The following is a 17,217-nucleotide window of genomic DNA, read 5'->3' as shown; positions in this document are numbered from 1 at the left end:
TTAATGAGGTGGCATACCTGAAGGAGTTAAGCTGTTCAAAAACTCAACAGGAAAGTTATTTCTTTCATTAAGGTCATCAGTATCAATTTGATCAGCACTTAAATAAATTTTGACCTCACCCGGCAGACATTCAAGCACTTCTTCATTGATTGATAATGAATCAACATTAGTTGGTGTTAAAATCACGCGTTTAGAATAATCATTTTGATTAGCATCTCCAAAAATCTTTTCAACAATCGATTCATTTTCTCTAATAATGCACTGATTTGGTATTTCAATGCATCCTTTAAAAGGATCCTCCTCTTTGACAGGCATTGTTCCACTACCAAGTTTTAATAGCCATTGGGAAAATTCTCTTTCCTCATCATGTACTCTCATATTTTCAGTTAATGTAAATTTCTGCACCCATCGCCACTGTAAGGAACATTTTATACACGATTCTACAATTTCAGCTGGTTGTCCTCGTTTTACAACAGGCAGTATTTGCCTGAAGTCACCACCAAAAAGAATGACTTTTCCTCCAAACGGAAAGTTGTTGTTGCAAACATCTTTTAACAACCTATCAATTGCATTTAAGGCATGTTTAGGTATCATGGATGTTTCATCAAGCAAAAACAAACTAACTTGTTTTAAAAAATGTCCATGTATAGAGTTAGGGGTTACATTACATGTGGTGTTATCCAATATTGGGACAGGAAGTTTGAATAAACCATGCAATGTAGATCCATTTGTAAGAAGAGTTGTTGCTATGCCAGTCCATGCAGCTGTAGCAGATTTAAAACCCCTACTTATGGTTTCAGCAACCAAATAATTATACGTAAACGTGTTTCCACTACCAGCTGATCCATCCATAAAAAACAATCTGGAATGTTGATTTTCTACACTTGGTTGCTCGTTCAATGCAGCAAGGACAGCATTACTTACATTTAATTGATTGACATTAAGAAGCGGTCTCATTCTATTAGCTTCGTCAATTGATTGCTGAACATTATCATTTAAATTTTCTAGATTAAAATCTATGAATTCATCAACAACAGGCAAATTATAATCAGATAGCGTTTTACCACTTTGATTAATAATCTTTTCGATTTGACGAAGAGTAGCTTGTTCAGCTAATATAAATGGAACTTGGCGATGAATGAAATCCTCCATCATAAAAACTTTGTATGTATTCCAAAGATGCAAAGGGTCGTCAGGTTCACAAAAGGTTAAAATAACTGAAAACAGCTGTCTAATTTGCTTAAACATTCGCGTTAAAACTGCCTCAGAAAGAGTATTCTGCCATTCAGTGTCATCTTGCAACAAACCTTTTAAAACACATGCTTCACGAAATGTTTCAAGAACTATTCCATTAACAGTACGCAAATCCGCCCAAGATGTTGCTCCTTTTGCCTGCAAAAGTAACAATCTAAGAAAAAATAATTCTCCTGTTGGACTAACTTTATACATTCTTACTATCACCTTATTTCCACCTCTTTGTCTTATCTTCCATTTACAATGTTTATCATCAAATACAAAGTGATATGGAATGTCTACATATGAATAGCGATGCGCTCCTTCATTTTCAGAATTTAATTTAAACCATGCCGTAAGGTGTGTATCGCGTTGGGGCGCACGATCTAAAGCCACTTGTTCTTCTCCTTCTCTAAAATACACAATCTGATTCTCAGGAAGATGAACCTTAAGACGGATAATAGTGTGTGACATATGACTTATAGGATACTCAAACATTCGCCACAGTGCCTCAGGTGCACTAACATAACGACAATCTAAATAAGTATTTACTTCATTGTGATTAACCTGTTCATTTATCAAAACATTCGCACAATCATGCCCTTTGTATATGTATTTGTACAAATATTTAACAGCCTTTACAGACATGCAAGCTTCAACATTAATGTGGGCTTGATATTTCTTAGATAACCAAGGATTGTAAGGTACCACCCAACGGTTATCTACATTGTTGCCTTTAATATTGATAACCAACCCATCATCACGACGTCTATATTGTGGATAACTATTGTGAACGGCTACTGTGTTGGCATTAAATTCTTTAGGATAATTTTTGCTGCACACTCCATCTTTTATGCAAGGAGAATTAGGATTCAGTATCCCACATGGGCCGTGAATCATGCAAGTTTTAATAATATCATAAAGTTCACGATTAACAACCGGACCTGGAATTTCTGCACATATTAAATTATTGATATCCTGTGCTGTTTCAAGTTTATCATCATTGGCTAAATGAAGTAAAATGTGGGCATGCGGCAAACCACGCTTTTGAAACTCAATAACCTGAACATGCGTTACAACTTTGCCTAATACACCATGTTTGAATATATCATTGAGGAGGTTATTTAACTTGAGTTTAAATACTCGAGTGACCAAATCAGGTCTATCATTTGCAGTCTGACCTAGATATAAATTTTCTGTTATTTCACGCCATTTTGGGTTGCAAGTAAAAGTAATAAAAAGATCTGGTTTGCCATACTTTTTAATAATTGCCATAGCATCTTCAAAATTTTCTTTTAAAGCTCTAGGACTTCCTACATAAGATGATGGCAAAATAACTACTCGCTTTGGTCTAACATTACGTTCGTTCGCAATGTTGTTAACATGTTCATGTAAGGCATCATACTGCTCGCTTCTCAGTTTATTTTGATTATTTCTGATAAAAGCAAGACGCCGGCCATCAATTTTTACATATGCATCTACAGCATATTGCTGAAATAGTTTCTTGCCATAAAATAATGAACAGAAAAATTGCCGAACAGAAAGTCTATAATTGTAGAACTGAGATAATGTAACATGATTTCTAACCAGTGTGGCGCGCTCAGGGTTATGCACTAACTGATTATGCCAACCAGCATCACCTCTTGGGAAAAAGAGAGGATAAATCATAGGATCTAAGTTGGCTGACATACTTGATACAATTTTTAAAGGATGACCTCTTGGGTAAATAACAACTTCCCTGGAAGTTGGGGGAGCACCATCTTCGCCAACAAACACAACTGCAACTTCATCGTGTGAAGGTAGATTATAGCGACGCCTATCACCCCCTTCAAGTAAAGACATTTTTACAACAGAAGCTTGGCGACCTTCTATAGCCGCTTGACGAATTTCTTCATCTTCTACTTCAGCCATATTTTTAAATGCAAGAGCAAATGGACTTTGTTCAGCAATTATAGTTTGCAATTGAAACATTAAATCACGTAAACAAAGATCATTACCACGTTGTTGCATTCTAAAATTTACTGCTGCAAGTGGATCATATATATATAATTGAGAATATATTGGTGGAATATCTTGATCTGGCCTAAGATTACCTACACGATGATAAATCTGGCCACATATTTTAAAACATGGAGGCCCATAATTTATTGGTTGAACTACAGTTGCTTTAAAAGAAGCGAAAGAAAGACAGGCATTATAATTTCGAATATGTTTTAAAAAATTAACATTAGCATTACGATCTACATAATTCCCTGTGAATAAATCCTGTAAAACTTGTGTAAATGGTGAAAGTGGAGGTAAAGCTACCTTACCATTATGGCAACATAGAAAATGTGTTTCATCTGGAAATTTCTTAGCACCACAGTGCTGACAAATTTGATTCATTTCTCCTAAATAATTATAATCTGGAATAGCATTACTTTTTGCTATAGAATACATTCGTCTTTGTCGAGCAGATCTTCTTACATTTTGGCGAATATTAACTTCAACTCGAATTAGACTATTTCTTTCATTTTGTAAATGATTAATTTCATCTCGCCTAAGTCTATTTCTTTCATTTCGTCTACGATTATTTTCAACATGCCTTATAGCACTTACATCGTCTTGTAAATACATAACTTCATCTAGCCTATCATCCATTTCAATGTCATCATTAAACATATTTATCAAAGCAACACTAACTATTTCTTTGTTTTACTACTCTAAAGTTTACAATAAAATAAAAAAAATTAATAAATAACTAAAAAAATCTTATTCGAAAAATTCTAAAATAAAGAAACCAAATAAATGCAAAATAAAATTTATTTGCCATCATCAAAAGTAATGCACCTGTATTACTTTTTCTTAAGTTTATTTAATTAAAATTAAGAAAAACCTGCAACCATATTAGCAAAGACTTATAAAAAAAAGTTAAAATTTATTTTGTTTCTAACAAAAAAAATTTAGAAAATAAACAAATATCCTTTTTTATTAGAAACAGTTAAGTGTTTCTAATAATATATATATATATATATATATATATATATATATATATATATATATATATATATATATATATATATATATATATATATATGTTTATATAGATATATATATATATATATATATATATATATATATATATATATATATATATATATATATATATATATATATATATATATATATATATATATATATATATATATATATATGTATATATAGATATATATATATATATATATATATATATATATATATATATATATATATATATATATATATATATATATATATATATATATATATATATATATATATATACCTACATACATACATACATACATATACATACATATATCCTTGGAGTTGCTAGTGTCATAGTTCATGTGTTGGGAGAAAACATTGAACAAAACGCATAATAAAACTTATAAATGCGTTATGTACAAAACAAGTTATTAACCCCCCCCCCCGCCAACACACAAAATATGACGCTGCTGCAACTCCAAGGATATATATATATATATATATATATATATATATATATATATATATATATATATATATATATATATATATATATATATTGAACTATTTATTAGTGAAAACATATGAATTCCAAAATTTTCTTTATAACATATATAATACATTTTATAAATAAACCTCTACAATTTCCTTGGTACAACAACTCGATCATGATTAATAACAACTCTGTAAACATGAGTTTTCTAATAATCTAAATCTTTATAAATTATAAACAATTAAACTTAAATAAAAATGTATGAAAATGATTAATGGTATATTAAATATAGAAAAACAAACATATAACATCTATAAGAATTATAGTAACTTATATTTTCAATATTAACATCTATAACACATTTAAAAGTACAATTTAAAAAAAGATTACAATAAACTAATTACTTGATAAAATTTTAAAAAGATTTTATATTACCTATCAATTTAAGCTACTAAACATTATCTACCTAATGTCAACTTAAACATTTTTATAACCAAGTGTTTTCTTAAAGGTCAGACTTCTTTAAGAAAACAATTCGTTAAGAAAAGTCTGGAAACTACTTAAAAACTAAGAAATAGTGTATTTTACAGAATACAGAATTGTAACTAATATCGAACAATAGGTATAACTATGCGCACTAATAATAATATTCACTGTGCTATTTCAGATAAAAGTCACTAATTTATGCTTCTGCTTGAGGAAATTATATTAATGTATTTATATTAAGAAACAAAAGCAGCGAGTTCTAGTAATGAAACTACCTATTAATCATTTTTAACAACAGACACTAACGTAAAGATAAAGGTAACATCATTACACAAAAAATAATTAAAGATGTTATGTATTTTCAGAATAGTTATATTGAAGGCTAGACTACACTTAGACCTAAAGCAGTAACACCACTTGACTGGTAAGGTTGACGAATCTTGCTCTAGATTTATATCTCAGATATTGTGTGTTATAGTTATACTAACTATAAAACACAATATTTTTTTAAATGTTATATAACATATAAAAACACCTCATTTAACAATCATGTACACATTAGATAAAATCAGGGATGCAGAGTACCAAAAAGGATTCCGGATTAGAAAGTCACAAAAAGATTACTTTATCCTAGTTTTTGGTATACAGGAGCACTAAAAATATAAATAAGTTTATGGACTACTAATAGGAAAAAAATTAAGACTTTTAGGTTAGAGGAACAATCGTTTTTTTAGCCCAGAATTCTTAGGTATTATGGAGGCAAGGACTCCTGGCTTATAAACAATAAGTTTCAAGTCATTAAATCTCATGAAATTATTATAGCAGATAATAAGTCAACAAACATGTTTAGAGCGTCTGGACACTACAGACTTGGAAAATGTAGATACAAAAAGCTGGGAGTCCTTTTGTGACTTCGCATCCGTGGATAAAATACATTTCATACTATTATAAAAACACATTTATATAAACACGTTTATATAAACACATTTATAAAACAACTATATATATCACCACATACACGTATTTATCAAACTACATATATCATCTCATACACATATTTATCAAAAACTTTTTAACTTTGAGCATAAGATAAACATATAAGCAAACCTGTAACAGCTATAAAACGACATTTATTAGCATTAACTATTTTTAATGTAACAAAGAATGCAGACTACGATTTACAACATTGTAATGAAAAAGATGAAACCATTTAAGAACAACATTATAAATTTCAAATAATACATATTCAGATACCTTAAAATAAAGCATAACACAACATTCTTTTGACAAATTCCAGAAGAATTTTTTTTTGTTTTTCTATTCCTTGTTATTTTTCCAATGAATATAAAATATACATATAGATATAGAGCAATATAAAATAGATTGAAATAAACGCAAACTTATGTATATAAACTTACATGAACACAAACAACAATCTTATTCTATTTAACTTTTCATATTAAACACATAAATAAAATTTTATACTCATTATTCTTTCTACAAAAAATAATCTTAATCTATAAATAAGAAAATGAATTGAACTTACTAAAAAAGCCATCAGCTCCTCTTAATTGCTCCAGAAAATAAAACAATACTTGCTTAAAATGTTCTAAAAAGACTAACGACAAAACTGAAACAGTTTACTAAAAAAGAAATTTTAGTTATAAACTTCTTCTATAAAATGAAAACAGGCTATAAAAATTAGAAAAATAAAAGCAACCAACAACAAACAAACGATTATTTAAATTTTCTATTTTAAACTATGAACAACATCAATTCTTTTCGAAAATAATAATATATCAGATCTAATTTTCTTGCTTGCTTGCTTGCTTGCGAAAGACCGCATGGAATATATAACCGCGCATTCAAAAGTCTAGAGACTACTTAAGGACTAAGAAATGGTGTATTTTACAGAATACAGAACCGTCATTAACAACACGAACATTAGGCGTAACTATGCGCACTATTCATTAGCGTATTAATATTTAGATAATATTTAGATGAGGGAAAACAAATTGTTATGTTATACGTAAAGATAAGAAAGCGCTCGTGAAGTTATTATAATGTCTTTCAATTATTTTGAAAGTTTATCATAAGAATCAGCAGAAAGATATCTACGAAAAATAAGTCTATTAGGTGATTTGCTCTTAGTGTTAATTTACTTTTTTAAACCATTTTTGTTAAAAAATGAGGAAGATAAAACATAGTATTTTTATTTTAGGGTTGTACAAGCGTCCATACAAGCACCCAGCCGATTCTTGGACTGAAGATCCGAGTCAATGGCCTTCTTTAAGTTATCATAATATTTATCATTACCTGATTAGGACTCCATGTAAGGAATATTTTTAAATAGTTGTTTAAAAGCCAATTTAATTCTAATATCTATTAGTTTGAATGGCTGATGTTGTAAATATTTATGTTTGTTTTGTGAATATTTGTTTTTGCTTTGTGAATATTTATGTTTTCTTACACTTGTTTTTAAGTTTCAACATCGTTTAGTCATCTTTTCTCTAGAAGCTATGGAAAACTACAAGTCATTTGAGGCTTGGAAGTACTTTCAAGAAGGTGGGGTACAAACTGTTGTTCACATGAAAATAAGTCAAGATATCATGATCTTAAAATGTGATGTTCAACCTTCATATAGAAACACATCTCCTAAACATAAGCCTTGGATAGTTCTTGATTTACTTAGTAATGTAGTGACTGCTCACTGTAATTGTATGGCTGGGTAAGTGTCTGTTGAGCATTTGAGTATGATAATTTAACACTTAAAAACTCTTGTTTTGTGAACTATTTTTTTAAATTACTCTAATGCGATGATACCAACTGATTTACCATGTCAATGGAATCAAACATTTATTAAAAATTTTGTTGGTTTCTCAGTTTCATCTATTAATTTATATTTTGATGCTGAAAGGAAAAACTTAAGAAAAAAAATGAAGAAAATGCATGTTTCCCCAACCAATATTGAAAAAAATGAGTTTTTGTTAGATTTGCAAAGTGTACAGCCCAAAACAGCTGCTCTTCATTTGTTCAAAGATTACGATGATGAATTTATTCACCTAGAATCTACTGTTGTGGCAAAATTGCCACTATCTCTTAGAAATTTTTTCATTGAAAACTATAAATCTCTAGATAAAGATCAGTTAAGTTCCTATTATGATGAGAAAAAAGTTTTAAAATCAATTCTGATGATATCGTCTATGTTGAAGAAGCAACTCGAAATCAATCATTGTGTGATTCTTGGTATCTGGTACGAGTAGGCCAAACAACTGGTTTTACTTTGTATCAAGTTTATCATGCTAGAGTTGAAACACCACCTAAAGCACTAATTTTAAATATTTGTTCTGAAAAGAATGTAATAATAAAAAGTCCTCCAATAGTTAGGGGGCGAGAAAATGAAAAAAATGCATTGACTTTATATGCACAAGTTTATTCAGACTACAATAAATCTCATAATTCTGTGCCACTTTCTGAGATTGTTGTCCATCAAAATTTGAAAGTTGAAAAATTAGGACTTTGTATAGACTATGAAAAACCGTGGTATGCATCATTTCCTGATGCTTCTGTTTTTTGCACTTGTTGTGGGCATGGTGTTTTGTAAATTAAATGTCCTTATATTTTAAAAGATAAATCTTTGAAAGAAGAAATAATGAAAGATGTTTTTTATGTTGGTGTAAATACAGATGGAAAATATTTTTTACAAAAACAGCACAAATATTTTTTCCAGGTTCAGCTTGAAATGAGAGTTACTGGAGTTAGTTATTGTGATTTTATGGTATGGACACCCAGTGAGTTTATAGTTTTACGAATTGAACCTGACAGCAGTTTTATCGAATCTGCGTTTAATAAATGTGATATTTTTTGGAATATGTTTATTTTGAGGGAATTAGTAACAAGAGAAGTTTAATCAGGAGTGAAGTTGCCGACCTTAATATCAAATGATACTATCAATGAAGATGATAATATGTTTTGTATTTGTAAATCTAAAAGGTCAAAAAATGGCGATACAATGGTAGGCTGTGATTTATGTGTTAACTGGTTTCATCTTAAAAGCATATCTTTAAAATCAGTGCTAAGATCGAATGTATGGAATTGCAATAGCTATAAATACAAGAAAAAGTCTGCAAACAGAAAAGTAATAAATATTTTTTATAGTTTTAGCAAGCAAATAAACTTTTTTACTATTTCATTTTTTAAATAGTTTTTTAGAAACTAACTCAATAATGGAGCAGTGCGAATGCTGAGAAATGAAATGAAAAAAGCATCATTTTGCTGAAACAAAGATTATCAAATTTTAGAATATCGGCTATTTTCATAGCCACATATATTTAAAAACATAAAGGCATATGATTCAGTATCGAAAAAACTATTACAGATTAGTTTTAATTATCTCGATTAATTGTCTTTGAGATTGCGGAGAATATGCACTAAAAGAGTTAAGTTATCTGATCGATAGAAAGAAGTTGACTGCGGATCTGTGTACAATTTTTCCGGTGTTATTAATACGACGATATTTTTACTTTAGGTTAAGCGGTTTCCTTTTATAAAATTGTCATTTCATGTTTTTTTTTTTGTTTTAAACAGTATTTTACGTTAAAGCAAGACTTTACCGTAGTTTATGTTTATATTTCTCCGCAAGTTTTTTTATTTTTTCAAACCGATTTTTATCTTTTTTTTTTTTTTTTTTGTTATTCACCTCCTCAAGGCCGATAAAACCACTACAGATGAGGAGGCTACTTAATAGTGGTTATAACCCTCTCTCAACTCTATAACTCCGAAACACGAACCTTGACGAACAAGGCCGCTGCGCGGCGAAACAAGTTGAGCGCGGTACTACCAGAGACGTGGTGGGGATCGAACTCGGAACCTCTCGCTTATGAAGCGAGCGCTTTACCACTACACCACTACCGCATCTATTTTGATGACAAACTAAATGTTAAGTGTGAGATGTAAAATGAGAGTAAAATCTTCTCTAGAACATATAGCTTTATTATTATTATTATTATTATTATTATTCTTTTTTATTTTGCCGTTTAACAAATTTGACAGTTTCCATAAATTTACAATTAAGTTAATGGCCGGAGCAAGAAGAAGGCATAATTTGCCTTATCGCCAAGCACCGTTTTACAATTTATAATTTTTACAAAGTTGCTTCAAGAATATATAACATAAAAGAAAAATTAAATGAATGTTTACAAAAGATATATAATAAATAAAGTAAAATATCGTTTAATACATAATATCATGAATAGATTGAGTAAAAGTAAAAGTTAATATATAAAACTTTATATATATTTTAAGTAAAATATATAAAAGATAAAGTAAAATATCATAACTAGATTAGGTAAAAGTAAAAGTGAATATATAATAACTTTATATATATAAATACGCACAAAAAAAAAAATAAAAAGCGAGAAAATGTGATTTTTGATAATGATTATTGTCAAAAAATTTTAACCTCTTTTTTTTTTTTTTTTTTTTCTTCCGAATAATTACGAAAATACGAATAATTAACTTGTTTTTCAGTTTTTAAATTATATATCTGATCTATTTTTAAAAGAAAGACTTATAATAATATAAGTCAAAATCTGCGTTTAAAAAAAACTGCTTTGAATCAGTTTTAAACTGATGAAGAGATTTTTTTTTCCGGAAACAATGTTTGGAAATCTTTTCCACAAAAGTGGTCCGCGATTCTGAATTGAATAAGAAACTTGTTTAGAATAAGATTTTGGTATAACAAAGTTGTTAGCGGAAAATCTTGTAGCATATTTATGGTGTATTACTTTAAAATAAGTTTCAAATATTTTGGGGGACAGCTTCGTAAAACTGTGTAATCTTGAAGCTCATCTTTACTGAAATTGTACGAACCGATTAATTTACTGAAAAATCGTGTTAACAGGTTATTACATTTTCGACAAAACCTTACGGAAATATTTACAAAAATATTGTATACTTTTTTAGATTCAACTACCTAAAAATATTTAATGCTATGCTAAGACTATATTGAAAGCAGATAGCTTATTGGTATAACCAATATTTTACCATACCTAGAAATGTAAAACTGCAAATTAGACAATCTAATTAGCAGTTTTACATTTAATAATAAATTTATTTTTATACTTTATTTTGGCTCCGGTCGATTTTTTTTTGCCTTTATATTTATATTTTGTAAAAAACACTGTAAAGCTTATTTTAAACGACAATTAAATAAAAAAAATTAAACAAATTTGACTCAGGGCATGTGACATACAAGAATGAACTTTATAGTATCCGTTTTAATTAGTGAAACTACTTATATACAGAGACGTTAAAATCTGAGGCTGGAGCTACACTATGCGTTGTCCATTTTTAAATACGAACTACAAACCTAATTCCGTAAAAAAATATTTAAAAAATTAAAATTGGAAAAATCTTTAAGAAATACAAATAAAATCCTCCTTCCGCTTAGATCGTCCGGACTAATCTATATGCGGGATAAAAATACGTACCATGTAATACCAAAAGTCCAATTCTTTTGCTCTTATTTTTTTTTCTGCTTCCTCTTTTTTATGGATCTTTAAGCCAGTCCGGGCCCAAACACACATAGATCATCCACACAATATTTTAAAAATCCGGAAAAGTTGTTTGGGTAAAATATCCTGAAAAAATCTGAAATATATTTTTCTCTTAGTTTTGCTTTTAGCTGAGTTGTTTCTAATTTTTTTTCAAACAATTTCTTAGTTTCGTGTGAGCGATAAGTGAAAAAGCTTAAAAAAAGAAATATATTGCAAAAATATATGCCAAAACTTAAATGTATGGAAAACGTTTTGGATATGCAGAAAAACTAAAAGTTGAGAAAATATCCAGAATTCCGGAAATATCCGGAAAAAGATAATCCCTAACAACACACCGCATGCCCTACCCCTCCCTTCACAACGGCCTTGCTTATTTAATGTAAACAATTCTCTACGTCAAAAAATGCTTTTATTGAGATATGGGGCTATGAAAATAGCCGTTTTAAGAAAAATTAGGATGAAGTATCTTTATTGAACACAATTCCTTCCCCAAGGCTTGTTAAAGCAGCACAAACTGTTACAATTTTGTCACAATTAGAATGAGTAACTGAGGTAGCTTCATCAGTTATGTTTTTAACAGTTCGCAAAGGCATTACACCTTAAAGAATGGTGTAACAATTTTTTAACAGCCGAATAACTCTTTCTATATGAATCCTTACAGATGATATTTTGCGAGATGTTTGTACCTCTGAAGCAGAGAGTTATGCTTTACCCTTTGTAAAGGCTGGATTAATTAACACAGAGCAACTTCCAGCTGCAAAATCGTCTTGTAAAGTAAAGCCTCTATCTGATAAGATTTGATCACCTGGCATATGAAACTTGCTAGATGTAAACTCTGATTCTCGAGTTACATGATTATCTGAAGCTCTCCCACCATAACATTTGGAAATAAAGTTAATTGCTCCATGAGGTGTGCACGAGATAAGACATTTAATTGTACTGTGTTTTTTATATTGGCTGTAAAATTGTGCTCTTACCATTAGAGATGATGGTGATTCCACAAAAATCTTAAAACAATCAATAATTGATGTTAGTCTTGAGAATTTTTTCTTGAAAACAGGAGGGACTGTTTCATATATATAATCTCGATCTTGCATTTTTATTAAAAATCTTTAATTTTACATACATAATGTCAATCCATTTCCAAAAGTTATCCAATGCAGAAGTTTTTTGAAAGCCAAACATAAATGAAAGCATCTCAAAGCTAATGTTGTGTCGTAACTTTACTAAGCAGAAAACAATTTGATCTGCCGAATCCAATTTTTCTTGAGCTCTTTTGCATAGGAAACACAACAGCCTTTCTAATACTGGAAGACTAACTCCAGTAAGCATATTGCACTTATCAGGATGGGCTCGAATTTTATTTATTCCTAAACTGCAGTTGCTATCTTTTATTGACATCCACTTTGACATAAACAAATCTCTTTCTAATCGAAGGTTATTTATTTATATATATAATTGTTGTCTTTCCAAAGTTGTCACATGTCTTCCAATGTCAATTTCAGATTTCTCAATTAAACTTATTTCCGAATTTAAAAGACTATAGGTTGACCTTTTGGTGAATATCAATGTTTACAGCAACACTCTTTTCTTTAAAATAGAAAAAAATACATAAAATATTTTGTATACTTATATTGTGTTTAAATAACTTTTAAATAATCAATACCTTCTATATAATTCTTACTAGAATCTTGGACTAGAACATCTTCATTAAATATAGGAACACTGAATTCTGAAAAATGTTTAAATTTTTTTTACAATTTTTGCAAATAAAATATAATAGCAAAGAGTAAACAAAATCAAAAATCAAAAAAGATAAATTAATTTTAAGATAAAAGTAACTGATACCTTGTTTATTTACAATGCTGGAACATTGTTCTAAATTAACTTTGTTATGTAGAGATTTACTAATGTCTGGAAAAATATATTTCAAAAAACAATCAACAACCCAAAATGTAAAAAGAAAAAAATATTAAATAAAAATTAATTAATACCATGACTATAACTGAAAGATTGTTCTAAAACATTTTTGGAATATACAAGAGCAATGACATCAGATTGTTGCAAACACCCTTCAGTACTAACTTGGATATGATTTTCTGCTAAATATAAAATAAATTTCTTTATTTTATGAAAATTTACTGGAGTAGTTTTAAAACCTTCACAACAACTACTATAAATGACAATGAATATCATCATTGTTTGTATACAACAATTTAAATCATAAATAGCTAAATTAAATAATTCGTTTTTTCACTTACTCTCATTAATTATCCTCTTTTTTTCAATAACAAAATCAACTTCGTCACTTATTGATTGAGCAAGTAGTTTTAATTTTTTGCATGCAGAAACACTTATTTCTGAAAGAAAATTGAAAAGTTCAACAATGTCAAAGTAATTAATAAAAGTGACTCAAAGTAGACAATAATATTTACTTTGTCTATTTATCCTCCTATTGACTCGGTAATTATGTTACTATTGACATTTCTTTGAGGAGAACTTATTGTTGCAGTATTAAAAACTGAAGGAACTGAGTCAGGATGTTTCTCAAAGAGTTCTCTTGTACCTAAAATTTTTAAACAAGTAGTATTTATTGAAATTTATTTAGTGTATATAACAAAATGTTTAAGAATGCTGTTTACCAGTAATAAAGTGTGCTGAACAAACATAAACATTCGAAGATTTAGGAAACCACAGTTTGCTCGACGAAGTGCTATCTGCAGCACAATTTATCGCATTTAACCATTTTCTTCTAACCGTTTTATTTTTAGGAATGCGATAAAATTTAAGTTCTTTGTTTTTTTTACAATTAGTTGTGCAACCTACAACACAACAACTCCTTGGCATCTTTTTGTCATAAAAAACAGTTATAACGCTATTTGATATTTGTGTTTGTTTTCCCTCCGTTCAAGATGGTTAATTTATTTCGCATTTTGGCGTGACGACACGCCGACTAGATGGATTGAGTGATTATATGGGCTGGGCACTCGATGTGTATATATATATATATATATATATATATATATATATATATATATATATATATATATATATATATATATATATATATATATACATATATATATATATACATATATATATATATATATATATATATATATATATATATATATATATATATATATATATATATATATATATATATATATATATATATATATATTTATATATATACGGGAGTTCAATCTAGATTGGCTAATATTTGGTCATATTTACTATTTATTGGTTCAACAATATAATATGATAGGTGAATTAGTATTACCTTCGAAAAAGTCATCCAGACATAACTTTAATAATCGATTTAATATATGATGTTGACAAGCAACATAGAGAGGTTTCTGAAAGCTAACACATTTAAAATGTGTCATTAATCTCTTTATCACACCACTCATTCTCCCAATGTTAACATTTGTAGTGTCTGTCAGGACCATTTTTATAGATCCCCATAAATTATATTTTATTCAAAAGTTTCAGAAGTTCAACAAAAAATCTCCGATTTTCCATTCTTTAATACCGTTGGCTTTAGCCTAATCTCTATTTTATTGTTCTTTATTACGACAACATGACGTTCCACCCCAACTACCTTTTTTCCATCAAAATGTAAACACCAATTCTCAACCTTAAATTCTTTTCTTTATTTATCTTGTAACTTTTTACCTGCACTGATGATTGCCATATAGATTGCTGGTTAAGTTGGTACAGGAAGATTGACACCAGACATCTAAAGTTGTCGAAACATTGTGGCAGCTTTTTGTGAACTTAGCCTTGCTTGACAAACTAATTTAACAGCCTGGACTTTCCTCTGTTTAATTTTTTGTTTATGAATATTTATTGAAAGTTCATAATCACTGCCATTGTTACTTACTGACTCATTACTACTTTTGTGTTCCTCTCTATATTCATTCCAAATTAAAGTTGATGGCATCGATAGAACGTTTTCTTTTTTAATTTTCTTTGAAGAATGTATTTTTTTAGGATCATCAGGCTTCATTGTACTATATCTAACTCTACCTAATGTCCAGAGTTCCTTTCAAATAAAGACTTTTTTCTTCAGAATGTGACCAAAGTTCATCCTCTTTTGTTATATTTAATAAACAATCAACTAACTGGTTTTTTTACATCTATCTGTCTCTTTTTAATTAATTTTTCTACCATTCTTGGCACTGATCTTTTATCTGTTGTTGGAAAATTCAAATAAGCCCATAGTTCGAAGCATTTACCTGAAATTTTCTTTATTAGTCCTTTCACATTTTTACAGTTTGATGCCAAGCTGGTGTATCGGTTAATTATTTGCCAATTTGTTAGCATTTTACATATTGTTCCTAACGGTTCTTGAGATATACTCTTACATAATTTTTTATTTTTCTCAAGGTGAATTCTTTTTCTATGCGTCTGTTAATATTTTGGCTGCAATAGAATTTTAGTTTAACATATTGAATCGTTGTGCAATAACTGAGCTTGTAATGCCTTATACAGTTTATTATTTGATTAGATTAAATTAAGCAACGCTAAATTTCACTACAAAAACAAAACAAATAAGTTTTCCCTTGCAGAGTATTAAGTTAAATCAAAAATCAAAATAGCGCATTAAGTTTAATGAAAATGGCCTTGTAAAAGAGCTTAAGATCTGTTTACTTCTGTTCTTAAAGCAATTTTAGCCTTGTGTAATTTATGGACAATCCCTTAGGAACTATAATTCATTTAGTGTATAAGTTTTTTAAAAGGATGCACCTTAAAATTATTGTCATTTATTTCAAAATATAAAAGTGTACAAACACACGCACATACATATATTGGCCTCGGCAGGAAGCAAGAGCTTTAACTCATGCTCTTTGTTATATATATATATATATATATATATATATATATATATATATATATATATATATATATATATATATATATATATATATATATATATAAATGTTTGTGCAGGATGTAACTCCTGTTGTATTGGCAAGACATCAAAACTGATTATGACTAGTATTTAGTTAAAACTTTTTCATGAAAATGTTTATTTTTTACCTATTAATCATCTTAGTACTTGTGCAAAGTACTTATAATGCGGTGTAATTGTTCTGTTAAAAACTAATATTTTAGTTAATTTGTTAGTATATCTAGCCATTTAATGCTGATATTGTGTTTCTTAACCTTTTTTTTGGGCTCTATAATAAATATCTTCTTTATAATTCAATAAATCATCTATCACTCACCTAAATATTTGACTTGAGATTCGACAGTATTTTTCACAAAGTTCAAATACCATTCCCCCCAATACAATATTTTAGTTAGAGAAAGCTTAGGTTAATTACATTTATGATTCTTCTGCAGCAGTGAATGAAGTAATTTAAAGGTTCCCATCTATTAATTAATGGATATAGCATTATGATTGTATGTAAAAAGAACATTAAATGTTTTTTA

General features: G+C 28.8%; 1 protein-coding gene across 1 annotated transcript; it reads right to left on the bottom strand.

The window, feature by feature from the left end:
• Window positions 1-3,144, bottom strand: LOC136089937 (uncharacterized). Its single transcript, XM_065816037.1, has one exon. It carries the CDS (start codon window positions 3,142-3,144, stop codon window positions 1-3), a length of 3,144 nt encoding a protein of 1,047 aa, XP_065672109.1.
• Window positions 3,145-17,217: the final 14,073 nt, after the last annotated feature.

The sequence above is a fragment of the Hydra vulgaris genome, chromosome 13 (assembly GCF_038396675.1).
Source record: "Hydra vulgaris chromosome 13, alternate assembly HydraT2T_AEP".
Lineage (NCBI taxonomy): Eukaryota > Metazoa > Cnidaria > Hydrozoa > Anthoathecata > Hydridae > Hydra > Hydra vulgaris.
The sequence above is the reverse complement of the archived record's forward strand: the minus strand, read 5'-3'. Positions and strand labels throughout refer to the sequence as shown.